Source organism: Anabas testudineus, chromosome 21 (assembly GCF_900324465.2).
Source record: "Anabas testudineus chromosome 21, fAnaTes1.2, whole genome shotgun sequence".
Lineage (NCBI taxonomy): Eukaryota > Metazoa > Chordata > Actinopteri > Anabantiformes > Anabantidae > Anabas > Anabas testudineus.
Window position 1 is genome coordinate 16,715,500 of NC_046629.1, and position 17,626 is coordinate 16,733,125.

Consider the following 17,626-nt stretch of genomic DNA (forward strand, 5'->3'; position numbering starts at 1 on the left):
AGCTGAAGCAGATTAATATCTTTGACAATGGGAGACATTTGAGGGCTGGCAACAACACAGCAGCTCAGTTTTGCTTTTTGTTGATGAATTCTTTGAAGATGCATCAGCATAGGCGCACCTCAGGGCTGTGTACTCTCCCCCCCTTATTTGTCTGTACACAAATGACTGCAGTTCCTCAGTTAAGCTTTCTGCTGGTCAAGACATCCTGTCATCAAATTAAAAAGTTCTCAGACTAAATCCAATGCCAGGGTTATGCCAGGGAACACGTGTCAGCTACACAGGAGATCATGCTGAATATTTGGGTGGAGAGTAGGTGCAATAGTTGCAACGAGCAATCCTAAACTGAGTGAGGGCAACAGAGGATGTTAAATAGATTTACTTGATCTAGTTTCCAGTATGGTGGGGTAAGTAAGATAATAATCTGGTGGGTAACCTGGGTAACAACCACCTGTTGCAGTTTTGCCCCAGTTACGACAACAGAATAAAAGTCAAGTGGTTTCAGATTTTCTTTATATCATGTCATTAAAAGATTCAGATCAACATAAGTTCTGAACCAGGAACAGTATTTTGAGCAAGAAGCTACTGGAAGAGAAGATGGGCCAAGGGACTGTGGACTGCTGTGGACAAATCTCATTTAGGACTAATAATCAAAAAAGATCTGACTTGCAACTTGCAGCCACCTGCAGTGTTATTCCACTGGGTCTTCATTTGTCTTATTAGCAGTGACGTCATCCAACATCCAAGATACTATTATTGCCAACATCTTGAAGGTGCACAGGTATAAAATATCTTCAGACTATAAGAGTGGGCATAGCAAGTTTTCACCAGCAATAATAAACACAATCAGCAACAGGACATCATTACCTGAGATAATAATTTCCAGATCTATAGAAACAGTAATGAAAAATTTACAGGTATAATTAATGACAATTTAAGGACTTTTCAACCTGATATGGAAAATGACACTGTTTTTCACTTTAACCTCACCATGTATGTGAACATTGGGTTTTATCGCTATCCAGCCTTTGTCGTCTGCTTGCTGCTGTTTGCCATTATTCTCCTTGCTAATCTTGCTATAATCCTGGTTGTATCACTGGAAAGAACGCTCCATGAGCCCATGTATCTGTTTATTGCACTTTTGTCTGTCAACTCTCTGTATGGCTCTACTGGTTTCTTCCCCAGATTCCTCATGGACCTTCTATCTGATACTCACTTAATCTCACGTCCTGCTTGTTTTACTCAGATCTATATTATTTACACATATGCTTTTCAGGAGATGACCATCCTCAGCATCATGGCATATGATAGATATGTTGCTGTGTGTGATCCTTTACACCATCACAACAAAGTGACTGCTAAGACAGTGTGTAGATTGGCAGCCTTTGCTTGGATGTGTCCAGCCTTTTCTACTGGATTAGGTCTTTATTTAGCCATCAAGCTTCCTTTATGTGGAAACAAGCTCCAAAAAATTTACTGTGCCATCTGGAATATTGCTAAACTGTCATGTGTGTCCACTTCTACAAACAATGTTGTGGGCATTCTTGCAAGTGTCATTAATGTAATTTTACCTTTAATCTATGTCTTGTATACCTACTTCAGAATTATTCTTGTGTGTAGGAAAAGCTCAACTGAATTTAAGAGCAAAGTGTTCCAAACCTGTTTACCACATACTATTTTATTTGTCAGTTTATCTTTTAGTATTTTTTGTGATATTGCCTTAAGTCGTTTAAATGTTGAAAATCTAAACCCACTTTTTGCTTTAATTTTATCGTTAGAGTTTGTATTAATCCCCCCACTTCTAAACCCTCTCATCTATGGTCTGAAGTTACCAGAAATCCAAAGAAATATTTTCAAAATGCTGTCATTTTTAAACTTTCAGATTTAAGTCGCACAAAATAACAATTTTATTAGGAGTGAACACCTGTGAATTAAGTGAAATGTGTCAAATAAGTACAGAGAATAGGATCATACAATGAAACATTTAATAAAATGTTTAAATAAAAAACTAACTTGAACTTAGCTTGAGCAGTATTTAGTATATGCTGTACATACAATATATACTGCATACTATGTACTACTACTATGTTAGAACAGAAATTCAAGACTTCATGAAATTTACAATGATGTAAAAAAGATGCTACTATCAGAATAGACTGATAAGCTGAAAGTTAAGAAAAGACCTTAATGATTTTTTCATTTTCTACTTTTAAGATGAAAAAAGAACAAGTCACAATGAATGAACCAGCCTACTTAACAGGATAAACTACATTATTTAATGAAGAAGAGATTCCAGCGAATACAACATTTTGAATGTTATGTTATGTTGAATGTTTAAATGTAAGCGAAGTCTTGTTAAGTAGCTAACAGCTAACAAGAGCAACACCCAACCAGCAGACACAGCTGTACATAACCTCTTGTTTTATCCATTATCAGATTCCGTAAAAAATAAATGACTATAATGTCTATAATGCTTTCAGACAAGGGTTAACTACATAGCATTCAAATGTAAGACCCCTTTGTAGGCTTGTTTTTTAAAAATGAGGTCAGCCCTAAAAAGAGTTTTAGGTTAACTCATGGAGTTAATGTTTATAAGCTTGTTTATTCACTGTCACAACCTATAATAAACCGCCAGCTGAAGCAGATTAATATCTTTGACAATGGGAGACATTTGAGGGCTGGCAACAACACAGCAGCTCAGTTTTGCTTTTTGTTGATGAATTCTTTGAAGATGCATCAGCATAGGCGCACCTCAGGGCTGTGTACTCTCCCCCCCTTATTTGTCTGTACACAAATGACTGCAGTTCCTCAGTTAAGCTTTCTGCTGGTCAAGACATCCTCTCATCAAATTAAAAAGTTCTCAGACTAAATCCAATGCCAGGGTTATGCCAGGGAACACGTGTCAGCTACACAGGAGATCACGCTGAATATTTGGGTGGAGAGTAGGTGCAGTAGTTGCAACGAGCAATCCTAAACTGAGTGAGGGCAACAGAGGATGTTAAATAGATTTACTTCATCTAGTTTCCAGTATGGTGGGGTAAGTAAGATAATAATCTGGTGGGTAACCTGGGTAACAACCATCTATTGCAGTTTTGCCCCAGTTACGACAACAGAATAAAAGTCAAGTGGTTTCAGATTTTCTTTATATCATGTCATTAAAAGATTCAGATCAACATAAGTTCTGAACCAGGAACAGTATTTTGAGCAAGAAGCTACTGGAAGAGAAGATGGGCCAAGGGACTGTGGACTGCTGTGGATAAATCTAATTTAGGACTAATAATCAAAAAAGATCTGACTTGCAACTTGCAGCCACCTGCAGTGTTATTCCACTGGGTCTTCATTTGTCTTATTAGCAGTGAGGTCATTCGACATCCAAGATACTATTATTGCCAACATCTTGAAGGTGCACAGGTATAAAGTATCTTACCACTGAAAGAGTGAACATAGCAAGTTTTCACCAGCAATAATGAACACAATCAGCAACAGGACATTATTACCTGAGATAATAATTTCCAGATCTATAGAAACAATAATGAAAGATTTACAGGTGTGTTCAATGACATTTTAAGGACTTTTCAACCTGATATGGAAAATTACACAGTTTTTCACTTTAACCTCACTATGTATGTGAACATTGGGTTTTATCGCTACCCAGCTTTTGTGGTCAGCTTGATGCTGTTTACTATTATTTTCTTTGCTAATCTTACTATAATCCTGGTTGTATCACTGGAAAGAACGCTTCATGAGCCTATGTATCTGTTTATTGCACTTTTGTCTGTCAACTCTCTGTATGGCTCTACTGGTTTCTTCCCCAGATTCCTCTTGGACCTTCTATCTGATACTCACTTAATCTCACGCCCTGCTTGTTTTACTCAGATCTATATTATTTACACATATGCTTCCTATGATCTTACCATCCTCAGCATCATGGCATATGATAGATATGTTGCTGTGTGTGATCCTTTACACTATCACAACAAAGTGACTCCTAAGACAGTGTGTAGATTAGCAGCCTTTGTTTGGGTCTGTCCTGCTTTTTCTACTGGATTGTGTCTTTATTTAGCCATCAGGCTTCCTTTATGTGGAAACAAGCTTAAAAAAGTTTACTGTGCCATCTGGAATATTGCTAAACTTTCATGTGTGTCCACTTCTACTAATAATGTTGTGGGCTTTCTTATAACTGCCATTACTATAATTCTACCTTTAATCTATGTCTTGTATACCTACTTTCGAATTATTCTTGTATGCAGGAAAAGCTCATCTGAATTCAAGAGCAAAGTGTTCCAAACCTGTTTACCACATACTATTTTATTTGTAAGTTATTCTATAAGTGGGTTTTGTGATATTGCCTTAAGTCGTATAAATGATGAAAGCCTAAACCCACTTTTTGCTGTACTTTTATCGTTAGAGTTTGTAATAATCCCCCCACTTCTGAATCCTCTCATTTATGGTCTGAAATTACCAGAAATGCAAAGAAATATTCTTAAATTGTTGTCAAATTTGTTCTCTCTCAGATAATATATATATATATAGTGCAGTAGTATAGTCATTGTGTGCCAGTGTACTATTTTTAATGCAATAAGTTCAGTGTGAGGCCTCGCAAAATATAAACCTATACCTAAATTGCAGTGTCCTATGTGCTATCTGTCAAATCTAAGGTTTAATAAATTAAAAGAAAACTAGGTTACGGTGAAGTGCTTTATATATTCTATAATACAAATATTATGATAGAACATAAATTAAGACTTTATTTAAAATATGAAAATATATGCAACTCTGAGATTGACTGATAAGCTGTTAGTTATAGCTAGTTTTTTTACTTTTCACTTCCATTAAAAGTGAGTGTACAAGTAAGCTGTGTAGCAAATTAATATATTACCCTTTGAAACACTATAGCAAAGATACTAACATCTCAATTTCAGTTTGACTCTGAGAGTCTAATTTTAGTTTCTCTCCACAAACTTCATTCACTACTGCATATTTTAAAATGCTCCTCCTAAAATGGAACAGCTGCAAACATAACATATCATCAGAAAGGTTTATATTTGTAATGTTACAGCCAGTCCCACAAGTTGCCATCAAATAGAAATTAAAGACTTTATTGTAAGGTTTGTTATTAAAATTGAGATTAGCCTAAAATCAAATTTGAGTGAACCTATGCTAATTGACTGTTGCCATCTTACATGAACTGCTAGTTGGTTGGGAATTTACCATAACAGAGATGAGTGTGCAGTCTCTGTAGCGCTCTTCTGATGCATTATAAATTAAAAACACTGATACAGTACCAGGTCTTTTTTTCTTTTTTCCAGGTGTCCATGTAGCAGTGTGTAATTATGTACAATTAATCATCTGTCCCTTTAAAGCCTCCAGAAGCATGACTTGGTTCTTTTGCAGTGTGGCTCTTCTTGTATTTGCAGTCATTGCTGAAAGTTGTGATGTCAGAGGAAGCAAGAATGAGAAAAAGGGCAAGAGGCAAGAGTAAATATTAGACTGGTTTTCACTTTGTGTGCATTAGTAAATACTCTCTCTCCACCCCTCCCTGGTGCTATATTTCCAACAGCACTGGTGTTATTCTGTTTTCTTATTTGTATTGTATAGGAAAAGGAACAGTGTTAGCAAGAAGCTACTTGAGGAGAAGATGGGTCAAAGGACTGTGGACTGCTGTGGATAAATGTCATTCAAGGACAAAAAAATTCAATTCAATTCAATTCAATTCATTTATATAGCACCAAATCCTTAACAGGAGTCATCTGAATGCACTTTACAGTGTAAGGTTTAAGACCTTATAGAGTATAATTTTATAGAAAATTACATAGAAAACCCAACAATCTCATTTAAGCAAGTTTTAGGCAAGAGTGGAGAGGAAAAACTCCCTGTAGATCAGGGGTCTCAAACTCGCGGTAATTTGTGGCCCCCCGCCTTCATATGAAAGTTTAATGTTAGTGCGGCCCTCAAGTTTTATATGTGTGACACTTTACAGTGTTGGTGCAGAGCTGAATGAACCAACCAATCACGGAGGGGTATATGTCTCTAGGGGGCGGGACATTGGCCGGGCTTAATGCAAGCAGAGAAACATTTCTCGATGAGTGACAGCAGCGTTGCCATGGAGAGTTTTCAGTCTGGCTAGCGGCCTCGCGGACATTCGTCCCAACGCGCTGCGTTCACAACACTTCAAAAAAAAGTTTTTTCAGGTTGCTGCCCAGTGGGACATTATATGTCAAAGTGATGTGTTCGAAAGTAAGGAGCTCAATGCAGCCTAATGCAGTCTGCAGTCACATAGTGACACCTGTCCATCGGCAGTAACAGTCCCCGTTTAACCGGATCAATTATAGGGTCACACCGTTATTCGTTTTTTATTTGCATCGCGTTATTTGCAGTCTTTGAGAGAATTCACCCCCAGATTCCCTGAGCTGAACTTCAATAAGTCCAAGTACAGGTCCAGACTTACTGATGATCATCTTTAAACCATACTGAGGGTCTCAGCTGCTTCCTCCCTCAAGACAAATGTGGCTCTACTATGGGAGAGGAAGAGCTACCATGTCTCTAGCAGCAAGGAGTTGGCAAGAGAAGAACAGTTGATGTTCTTCAATGTTCAATTCATGTTCAGAAGAAGGTTAAAGGTTAAAGATGTATTTTAAGCATGTTTGAAGTTTGGTAATTGATATGTTTCTTATGGTTTCATAGATAAATATAGCTGGGTATCATCTGCATAGCCATAGACATTTGTGTTCAGTGTTTCTGAATAATATTGCCTAAGGGGGACATATATAGAAGGAAAACAATTGGTCCAAGCCCTGTGGAACTCCGTAGCTAACTTTTGTGTGAATGGAAGACTCATCAATAACGCATACAAACTGGAATCTATCCTATAGATATGATATAAACCAGCATAGTGCTGTTTCTTTAACCCCAATGACATTTTACAGTCTGTGTAATAGAATGTTGTAATCAATAGTGTCAAATCTAGCACGAAGATCTAACAACATTCATCATTAGTGACCTCTATAAGTGCTGTTTCTGTACTATGATGTACTCTAAATCCTGACTGGAAATATTCATACAGGTTATTCCTTGTCCAGGTGGTCACATAATGGCTCAGAAACTACCTTTTTTAAGAATTTTAGAGAATTAGAGAATAATTTACTAAAACCCTAGAGTCCAGAGTAGGCTTTTTGAGTAGAGGTTTGAATACAGCAACCTTAAAAACATGTGGTACGCAGCCTGCTTGTAAAGATAGATTGATCTGATTAAATATGGATGAGCTGACCATAGGTAAAACATCTTTGAGCAGTCTAGTCGGGTCTAAGAGACATGTTAAAGGTTTAGTTGAATTTAGTACTGAAATTAATTCAGAATGATCTACGGGGAGGAAGCAGTCTAAGTACGAGTGTGGTCCTACAAATGAATCTAGAGCTATCGTACATACGAGACCATCCATGGCGTATGCAGGGAGGATCTGATCAATTTTTTCTCTAATAGTTATGATTTTATTTGTAAAGAAATTCATGAACTCATTGCTGCTAAGAGTTAAGGGGATACTAGGCTCAACAGAGCTATGCCTCTTTTTCAAACCTGGGGTTTTTCTAATTTGCCTCCTGCAGTGTTATTCCACTGGGTCTTCATTTCTCTTATTAGCAGTGAGGTCATCCAACATCCAAGATACTACTAATGCCAACATCTTGAAGGTGCACAGATATAAAATATCTTTACACTATAAGAGTGGGCATAGCAAGTTTTCACCAGCAATAATGAACACAAACAGCAACAGGACGTCATTACCCGAGATAATAATTTCCAGATCTATAGAAACAATAATGAAAGATTTACAGGTCTGTTTAATGACATTTTAAATACTTTTCAACCTAACATGGAAAATGACACTGATTTTCACTTTAACCTCACCATGTATGTGAACATTGGGTTTTATCGCTACCCAGCTTTTTTGGTCTGCTTGCTGCTGTTTACCATTATTCTCTTTGCTAATCTTACTATAATCCTGGTAGTATCACTGGAAAGAACGCTTCATGAGCCCATGTATCTGTTTATTGCACTTTTGTCTGTCAACTCTCTGTATGGCTCTACTGGTTTCTTCCCCAGATTCCTCTTGGACCTTCTATCTGATACTCACTTAATCTCACGTCCTGCTTGTTTTACTCAGATCTATATTATTTACACTTATGCTTCCTATGAACTGACCATCCTCAGCATCATGGCATATGATAGATATGTTGCTGTGTGTGATCCTTTACACTATCACAACAAAGTGACTGCGAAGACAGTGTGTAAGTTGGCAGCCTTTGCTTGGATCTGTCCAGCCTTTTCTACTGGATTATGCCTTTTTTTGGCCATCAGGCTTCCTTTATGTGGAAACAAGCTTCAAAAAGTTTACTGTGCTATCTGGAATATTGCTAAACTTTCATGTGTGTCCACCTCTACTAATAATGTTGTGGGCTTGCTTATAACTGCCATTACTGTAATTTTACCTTTAATCTATGTCTTGTATACCTACTTTCGAATTATTCTTGTATGCAGGAAAAGCTCATCTGAATTCAAGAGCAAAGTGTTCCAAACCTGTTTACCACATACTATTTTATTTGTAAGTTATTCTATAAGTGTTTTTTGTGATATTGCCTTAAGTCGTTTAAATGTTGAAAATCTAAACCCACTTTTTGCTGTAATTTTATCATTAGAGTTTGTAATAATCCCCCCACTTCTTAATCCTCTCATCTATGGTCTGAAGTTACCAGAAATGCAAAGAAATATTCTTAAATTGTTGTCAAATTTGTTCCTTAAATTCTCTCTCAGATAAAAAATAAATATATATATATATATATATATAAAATTAATAAATGTGTGTACTATGTTTAATGCAATAAGGTCAGCGTTTCTGACTGAGGCCTCGCAAAGTAAAAACTGAAATTGTAGTGCCATATGTGTTAAGTGTCAAATCTAAGGTTTAATATGTTAACAGAAAACTATTACAATAACTATATTCCATTATACTTATACTGCATGTTATGAATTCACGGCTTTATTTAAAATATAAAAATATATGTAACTCTGAGATTTGACTGATAAGCTATTAATTATAGTTAGTTTATTTTAATTTCCACTTCCATCAAAATTGAGTGCACAAGTAAGCTGTGTAGCAAATTAATATATTACAGTAATGTTAATACCCCCCTATGAAACATTATAGTAAAGATAATAACATCTGCATTTAAATTTGACTCTGAGAGTCTAATCTTAGTGTCTTTGCACAAACTTTATTCACTACTGCATATTTTAAAATGCTCCTCCTAAAATGTAACAGCTGCAAACATAACATATCATCAGAAAGGTTTATATTTATAATGTTACAGCCAGTCCCACAAGTTGCCATCAAATAGAAATGAAAGACTTTATTGTAAGGTTTGTTATTAAAATTGAGATTAGCCTAAAGTCAAATGGGGTTTTCTGGGTTTTCTGTATAACTCTGTAAGGTTTGTGCCTTCATATGATTTTGTTGTTATTCGGTGCAACCCAAATAAACAGTTTTGAATTTCAACTTCAAAACTTCAATTTCTAACATCAAAGCACAGCACCAGAAATTCACCACACTTTGAAACAAACTTTACCTGCCTGCAATCCACAATATACATAGATACTAAAATATACACAACTTACTTTTGGAGCGTGAGCTCTCAATTAGGACCCAGATAAATAAGCAACTGTTACTGTTACTAAGTAATTTTTGTTACTTTTTAGTAATATTTGAGGATCAAATATGAATCAAGTACTAGCATAAGTCACATAGTGTAGCTTTCAGTAAAGGTAAGTTTACTGCTTTCAGTGAAAGCAGCTGATTGGGAGATAGAAGTCCCATGTTAACAACATCATTACAACTAGGAGAGAATATAAACGTATGATTACACATTATGTTCAAGGATTGGCAGACAGAGAACAGGATGCTGCTTCTTTCCTCCAACAAGTCAGCTTGCTCAAATGCAATTTGTATTGTGCATAAAATGAGATCTAAAAAGCTACAAAGTACGTTTTTGTGATGGATAATGTGTCACAGATTACTATGCTTACTCTGTCAGGGTTAAATGTCACAGCAAACTACAGATTCATTCTCTTTGGGCTCACTGTATTGTGTTATTGTGTGATTTTGTTGGTAAATATGACTATTATTGTCACCGTAATTGTGGATAAAAGCCTTCATGAGCCCATGTACATCTTCCTCTGTAATTTGTGCATCAACGGACTTTATGGGACAGCTGGATTTTACCCCAAGTTCCTGAACGATCTCTTGACTTCCACTTTTATCATTTCCCATGCTGGATGTCTTCTTCAGGGTTTTGTGTTGCACTCTTCAGCTTGTGCTGATTTCTCTTTTCTAGCTCTAATGGCCTACGACAGATATGTGGCCATATGTCGCCCTCTGGTGTACCACTCTGTGATGACTAAACAAAGAATTGGTGTGTTGGCGTTTGTGGCTTGGCTTCTTCCTTTTTTTCTCTTGCTCTTGAGCACAGTAACCTCGACATCAAGGTTATGTGGCTCCAACATACCAAAAATCTATTGTGTTAATTTTTTAATTTCTAATCTCGCTTGTTCTGACTCTATAGCAAAATATATTATTCCAGCATTTAGTTATAGTTTTTATGTTGGCCATGCTGGTTTTGTGGTTTGGACTTATATATATATGATCAAAACATGCCTGAAATCCAAAGAAAATATGAATAGGTTTATGCAAACGTGTATACCACATGTCTTCTCTGTAACTATTTTTGCTGTAACTTTACTGTTTGATTTGATCTACATGCGATTTGGTTCAAAAGATTTATCGCAGCATGTCCAGAATTTTATGTCAATGGAATTTCTCCTTTTTCCTCCACTTATCAATCCATTGATATACGGCTTCAAATTATCCAAAATAAGAAAAAGAATTCAACATTTTATTTGTGGTAAAAGTTTTTAGACCAAAGGGTGTATGAATTGTTTTGTAGAAATAAACAAATCATCACTGGGCAGCGTGACATTTTTCCATAACCACCATCCAACGTTGTATAGTACAAAGTGGTCATCTGCAGAATAAAGGAATGTATCTAAATGCATCTGTTGGGTTTTAAATGTTTGTAAAACCTGTGCCTTGTTTGACAGTTTAACTATGATACAGAAATTGACTACAATATTCATGCTTATATTGTCATCGTGGCTCGGCAGTTTACTGAGGGGTAATTTTTGTGGCTCCAGCACAGTAGCATAGTTTGTGTGGTTAAATAAACACGGGGAGTCTCTGATTCATCTCAGTTGTTATCGTCTGCTTAATCGCATTGCATATTAAACAAAGAGCGCACAGCTTTCAAGAGATGTTGTTATAACTTCATGCAGCCTGAACCATCCTCTCTTTGCTTCTCTCACAGCACAGCGCTGCTGATAACAAGTCACCGACAGATGTATTATTATCAGTTTCCTTTCTACACGGGACCGATGGTCAACAGAACTTGTCATTACACAGCTGGCTTGGTGCGTCACATCTCTTAGTTTGCTCTTTTCTGACAGTGGACGTACAGCTCTGCGCTGTGACTTTCTCATTTTCACTCTGGTCTGAGTTCATGTTTCTAGTTTCCTCATATTCCTGCCCTGTTTGCCTGTTTTGGACTTTTGGACTACCGGATCTCTTTGCCTGCCCAGTTCTTGGATTCCCTGCTTGATATTCAGACTCAGCATCCCTCTACACATTGAGTAGCCTTTTATTCTGAACTTTGCTTGCTTCCTGAATCGGTCAGTGGAAATACCTGTGTTGAATTAAACACTTTGGACTTTGTGTAACCTTCTGTTAAAACCTTCATACCTTCATCTGCCAGACTGTCTACGCTGGCTGTTCTGCACTGGGGCCCTCTGTCTTCCTGACTGATGTTTGCATCACACTAATAAGACTCAATAATATCTCTCATGCAGGGAAAACTAACTCCACTATACACTTTTTTTTATCTATTGCAAACTCTGCCGATCATCAAGTCTCTTTACTGTTTAGTAACAATGACCATTACAGACTGTCATCAATGCTAATGTTAGACATCTATTATATCATATTTAGTGCAATCAATATTTGTACATATGTTGGCATCCACAAAAAAGGTCTGTGAAAATTATTAAATGATCCAAGGCATTTATGTTATTTATATCTATTTATATCTATGTGACAGAGATCCTAGCACTTTAAGGTCCTAACACTGGTTCAGTTTAATTAGCACCTTAATATTTGCATTATGTAAATGTAGATTTTGCAGGATAATAGAAGAATCCCTGTGCTGAAGTTACCATAAAAATCTCTAAGATCGTCACCACGAAAAAAGACACACTTTTGTCAGCTGAGCTACCAGTGTAGTCCACAAGTGATCACGCTTCTTTCTGACCTTTGTCTTTTATTGCCACCGTGCTTTATCCAGACACTGTGCTAGCGAACAGAAAATGCTTGTTTATCATTTATCAGACGGATCAGAGTCCATTTTCCTCTGCTGGATCCCGAGTCCTTGGACCAGTAAGTTTCCCAGCAGAGCCCCAGCTGCAGCCCCAACAGCTGATCTGGTACTCAAACCTGCAGCCATCCTGTAGGAGCCAGCAAAGACTCCGACTGCAGCTCCCAGTGCAGCACCTCCGGCACTGAGCCACGATGGCGTCCATTCAGCCTCGAGTTGGCTCACCTGGTTCGCAGCACTTTGCTATGGACCCAGAATGAGAATTGTTAAATTGGCACACTGCTCTACTATCCCACCACTTTACTAAGTAAGTAAATGCTGACATTATCAAATCAACTGATTTAAATCTTGTGAAAAAGTTTGTGTTTTTTCATCATTTCATTCAGAAAGTGAAACTCATGTATTCTTCATGCTTCCATCTGCTGACAAGCTTCATGGAGCTCCTGATTTCCTTTACCAGCAGGACACAACCAGAAGGTCCATTAACTTCTTGGGTGACCATGCCCTTACTGCCATTACTCAACTGACCTGAAGCCCGTTAAGAATCTATGGGGTACTGTCAAGAGGAAGATGAGAAACACCCGACCCAGCAATACAGACGAGCTGAAGGCTGCTGTCAAAGCAACCTGGTCTTCAGTGCCAACAGTGTCGCAGGCTGATGGCCTCCAGGCCACACCACACGGATGCAGTAATTCATGCTAACAGAGCCCCGTTCAAGTAATTGAGTGCTTAATCAACCCCCCTTTCAGAAGCTGGATATGTCTGTATTGTAAATCCTTCGCACTGATGATAGAAAATATTCTAATATTTTTAATATAATGTTTTTTTCTTTTGTTTTTAAGATACTGGATTTTTTTGTTTTTGTGAGCTATAAGCTTTAATCATTGAAATTTTTCACTTTTTATAAATTAAATTATAAAAACAAAATGTTTTTTCTCCAACATCAAAGTTTTCTCATCGCTGTCAAATTCTTTGACCGAGCATGAAATATTTTCACAGCCATCAAACAAGTTAATAAATGAATCCCAATGAAATGTGCTGTGTGCATTAAAGGCTTTTCCTGTAGCACCACGGTTTCACAGTCTTGACATCACGACGCATAAAGTAACTCAACATCTGTTTTTAAACTAGTGTCATTTTATGTGCCTGTGGTTATTAACTTTTGTGCACCAATGTTTAAAACAGTGTTTACACACCTTGTCATCGCTGTGCAACACTTCCAGCCTTTTCTGTTCTGTCTCTTGATCTTAAAGATACAGAACAGTGAATTGAATTAAATCCATCAGAGTCAGGAGCAATGAATTCAGGACGGTGCAGCAGATCATCTCATACTCACACGGCTTGACGGTGTCTCCTTGGTGAACTAATGGGACTGTAAAAGCCCATTTCTGATGGTGGCCGAACTCCTCTGGTGGCTTGAAGTTCCTCCTGGTTTTCCTGTGGTTAAAGTGGTTGTTCACCTCGTTTGTTGTATCAGCTCCTTCTTTCACATAGAGCTTCTGCATCCCTTCGATTGTGGCTTTTAACATTTCCCCCGTACCTTCGTTTTCTCTCTTCAGCTCTTCTATGGTCTCTTTGAGCTCTTGTGCATCTCGTTTGTGTCTCGTCACAACCTGCTCCAGATCTTTGTCTTTCTTCTCGCACATTCTCTTCAAGGCCGCAATCTCTCGCTCTTGTTCCTTCAATTGTCCCTCTAGCGCCGTCTTTTCTACTTCACTGCTTTGCTTTGTAGCTTTTATTGCACCATCTCTCTCCACACATCTTTTGTTCAGACTTGTTATCTCTCTATCTTTTCCCATAATGACTTGCTTGAGCTGATTGTTCTCCCTCTCAGCTTCCACCAACCGTCTGCCAGTCTCCTCCATACAGCTTTTCTTTTTCTGCATTTCCATCTCTGTTGCCACTTTCAGAGCTTCAATCTGCTTGTCCTTCTCGTTTGCTCTCCTACTGATGTCCTCTATTAGCTTCTCCTTCTCCGTGATGGTTTGTGTCAGGAGCTCATTCTTGATCCTCTCCTTCTTCAGCTGTCTCGCCATCTTTTTGGAACTTTGATCCAACTTTCTGTTGCTTTTCTGCAGCTTTATCAACCCACTCAGCATGTTTCCAGTGTCATTCAACACCTGTAACTCCTCTATCTTTTCCAGTAGTTCTCTCACCTGAAAGTCTCCAACTTTGTTTGAGTTATCAAAAACATGGTACCTATTTCCACATTTGTCCACCAACCGCTGAAGGGCAGGCCATCTTTCAATGTGCTCCTCAACGGGAGTGACTCCCAGCTTGTCTCCCCAGGTGAACAACACAAACGTTCGAGTCCACACCCAAACTCCAATTAAGCTCAAGTGTTCCTCCACTTTTAGCCAATCAGTTTCAGTGAACGTCTCATCGCTACGTACAACCATCAACACAGCATGAGCCATGGGAGCACACAGTGATGCACTTTGGGTAATTTGTTGTAGTACCTCCTCTGGAGTGTCCTCTGAGCAGTATCTACCGTGCCAGCTGGGAGAGTTCACCACAGTGACTCGCCTTGTGCAGACATCACCCTGTCTCTTCATGCACTGCGACGCTGGACGTCCAACGGGAAATACATCGTCACCAAGAATTGTGTTTCCAGTTGAGCTCTTCCCGACATGCTTTGGACCCACAATCGCAATTTGAAGCGTGGAAATCGGAGGGGACTCTCCTGGATTTGCAAAATACAGAATGTATGTATTAACATTATTTCAAGTAGATATAACATGTATATAAGTCCATACGGTTGCTTTTAAAAATGAGAATTACATAAAGGTACATTCATTTCACAAACATAGAACTTAGCTATGGTTTAGATGTTCTTAATAGTTTCTTGTCTTGTGTTTGTATCATCATCGTCTACTTTACATCAAGTTTTTCAAGCCTTCTATTTGTACATGTATGTTTCTTTTGTTTCCTTCTTTAGTTGAGACTTGAAATCTTTGCGAGAGCTGAGACTTAACCACAACAGTAACGCTGAGGGCCATATCAAAGAAATTAAAAAGCTGCTTTCAGTGATGCCTACCCATTAGAGCTCTGAGTGTACATCTGGCCGTCTGCACATTCATTTGCCTTAGTTTTGCCCTCTCTTCAATCTCTTTCCTTTCATTTTCAGTTATTCTCGAGACTTTTTCGTTTGTCGTCATATAACCAGCTCCTCCTGCCTTTATGTTTCCTGCCACTACTGCATCAATCTTCTCCAAGAGTTCTTCCACTTGGCTATGATCATCTTCTCCCCAGGCGCTTGTGTCTAAAAGGTGGTATCTGTGTCCACATTTCTCCAAAAGAGCCCTGAGAAACCCATGACTTGCAATGTAGCCCTCCACAGACGACCCCCTCAGTCTCTCCTGCTTGGTGAACATAACTATTGTGTTGCTCCACAGTTTGTCGTTAATCAGCTCGAGAGGTCCCTCGACAGTCCACTCCATGCCTCTGTGAGAGCTGAGAGGTATGACCATAAGGAAGACATGAGGTCCTGGTGGGCACATGTCCATGCAGGTCGCCATGTTGCTGTTCACCAAGCCAGGGTCTTGGTGAACAGAATAGTGGATCCACCTTTCAGGGGTTTTAACCACGATGACTTTACGCCCACCGTCAAGAACACGCTGTCTCCTCACGCACATCTTCACATCTCTGCTGATGTCAAACATCTGTCGGCCGAGGATGGTGTTTCCCGTCAGACTCTTCTCCAGCCAGTCGTGTCCCAGCAGTACAATCCTCAGCTCCTGGAAGGAGTGTTTGACACCTGGCAGCAGACAGATGAGGACATAATTCATCACTTACAATATAAAATGTTCACCGCAAGGTTCAGTTAGTAGCTGTTGTGCAATTCAGCAGAAAGCTCCACAACAGCTACTAAATGGATCCTACAGAGAGTTTGACAACATAAGGTTTAGAATAAAAATCTATATACAGTATTAACTTTGAGGCCAACATGGACAACAAGTCATTAAAGTTCTCTGAACGTGTCTTGACAACTAAATAACAAACATCATCTGCTAATGAGGGTCACACAGTACATCTGAAAGCTTAACAACAGCTGCTTGTTTTGTCCATGTTGTGCTCTTGACATTATTCTACAAGTGACAACTGTAACTCTGGTAGATAACGCAAACACTACTAAATGCTACGACGTATAATCAAAAAGTGTGAGTAGGCAACTCATCCGCATACCTTTTGGTGTGCTCTGCAGGCCATTCAGATCACTGCTTCCATTCATTCTGTTGAAATGTATTTTAAATCAATGCTTTAGACAAACAAAAAGAAGGGAACCCATATTGTTGGTCTTCGACGTGAACTGGCGCTTTAATCTTTGACTCTGTTCTGTGCCTCACGCTGATCGGTCAAAGTCCAGCTGACCCAGCCATTCACATAATGTAATCATCTCACACAGTGAACAGCCAGCAGTAATGGAAGCAGTATAACTGCACGGAGTCACTGCAGTATTAATTCAGTGTGTATGTGTAATGTAAAATAGTGGCAGTGGTTATTTAAAATCACTGAAACATTATTTCCGTTTTCTATCAAAGCATTTACTTTTCACAAGGTATGTGCATCTGTATTTTTCTTCATGCTCGTTTCCTTGGTGTGAAGTGGGCAGAGCATCAGCATTTAGAAACAATTGAACCAAAATGTCAAGACAGTTGAGGAGTGTGCTGCTGCTGTCACTCTTGACCAATTGTGCTTTTTAAATTTAACTTTGTTGCTTATTTAATCATGACTATATATAAAGAAATCAGTTTGAGATCCATGTTTCACCGACAAACAGGCCAAGCACAGTATTAAACAAAGCAAGAATCACACCTCGAGCTTCCCCAGAAAGCCTTTTTATTCAGATTTAGAGGGAATGCCACAGCTGCTGCATTGCCATTCGGTAAAAGAGTCCCTGAGTCAGAAGTAACTCTAATCAGTGACTGTGCAATAATGCACATCATGCAAAAAGTAACTGACTGCGGTAAGAAACCATGATTAATTACAAAGTCTGAAAAATGCTATGTAAGCATCATCTGTGACTACAGCCTTCTGTTTGCTGCTTTATTTGGGAAAGAGGCATCGCTGAAAGTATTTACAGCTGCAAACCTGATGGTTCAGATAGTGTTGAGTATAATAACCTCTGCAGATAATTGTGTAAACTGCATCCCGGAGCCCAG

The 17,626-nt window shown here is 38.5% G+C and overlaps 4 protein-coding genes across 4 annotated transcripts; all 4 read left to right on the plus strand.

The window, feature by feature from the left end:
- Positions 1–952: 952 nt before the first annotated feature.
- LOC113172839 (olfactory receptor 13F1-like) lies at positions 953–1,885 on the plus strand. The gene has a single exon (XM_026375867.1). It carries the CDS (start codon positions 953–955, stop codon positions 1,883–1,885), a length of 933 nt encoding a protein of 310 aa, XP_026231652.1.
- Positions 1,886–3,582: 1,697 nt separating this feature from the next.
- Positions 3,583–4,515, plus strand: LOC113172840 (olfactory receptor 2B6-like). Its single transcript, XM_026375869.1, has one exon. The coding sequence runs from the start codon at positions 3,583–3,585 to the stop codon at positions 4,513–4,515; it is 933 nt and encodes a 310-aa protein (XP_026231654.1).
- A 3,349-nt stretch (positions 4,516–7,864) lies between these two features.
- Positions 7,865–8,806, plus strand: LOC113172841 (olfactory receptor 2K2-like). Its single transcript, XM_026375870.1, has one exon. It carries the CDS (start codon positions 7,865–7,867, stop codon positions 8,804–8,806), a length of 942 nt encoding a protein of 313 aa, XP_026231655.1.
- Positions 8,807–10,039: 1,233 nt separating this feature from the next.
- On the plus strand, positions 10,040–10,960 carry LOC113172842 (olfactory receptor 5F1-like). The gene has a single exon (XM_026375871.1). It carries the CDS (start codon positions 10,040–10,042, stop codon positions 10,958–10,960), a length of 921 nt encoding a protein of 306 aa, XP_026231656.1.
- Positions 10,961–17,626: the final 6,666 nt, after the last annotated feature.

Bases quoted from the DNA above. Each gene is read 5' to 3' on its own strand.
- LOC113172839 (XM_026375867.1), top strand. From the start codon at position 953: ATGGAAAATGACACTGTTTTTCACTTTAACCTCACCATGTATGTGAAC.
- LOC113172840 (XM_026375869.1), top strand. From the start codon at position 3,583: ATGGAAAATTACACAGTTTTTCACTTTAACCTCACTATGTATGTGAAC.
- LOC113172841 (XM_026375870.1), top strand. From the start codon at position 7,865: ATGGAAAATGACACTGATTTTCACTTTAACCTCACCATGTATGTGAAC.
- LOC113172842 (XM_026375871.1), top strand. From the start codon at position 10,040: ATGGATAATGTGTCACAGATTACTATGCTTACTCTGTCAGGGTTAAAT.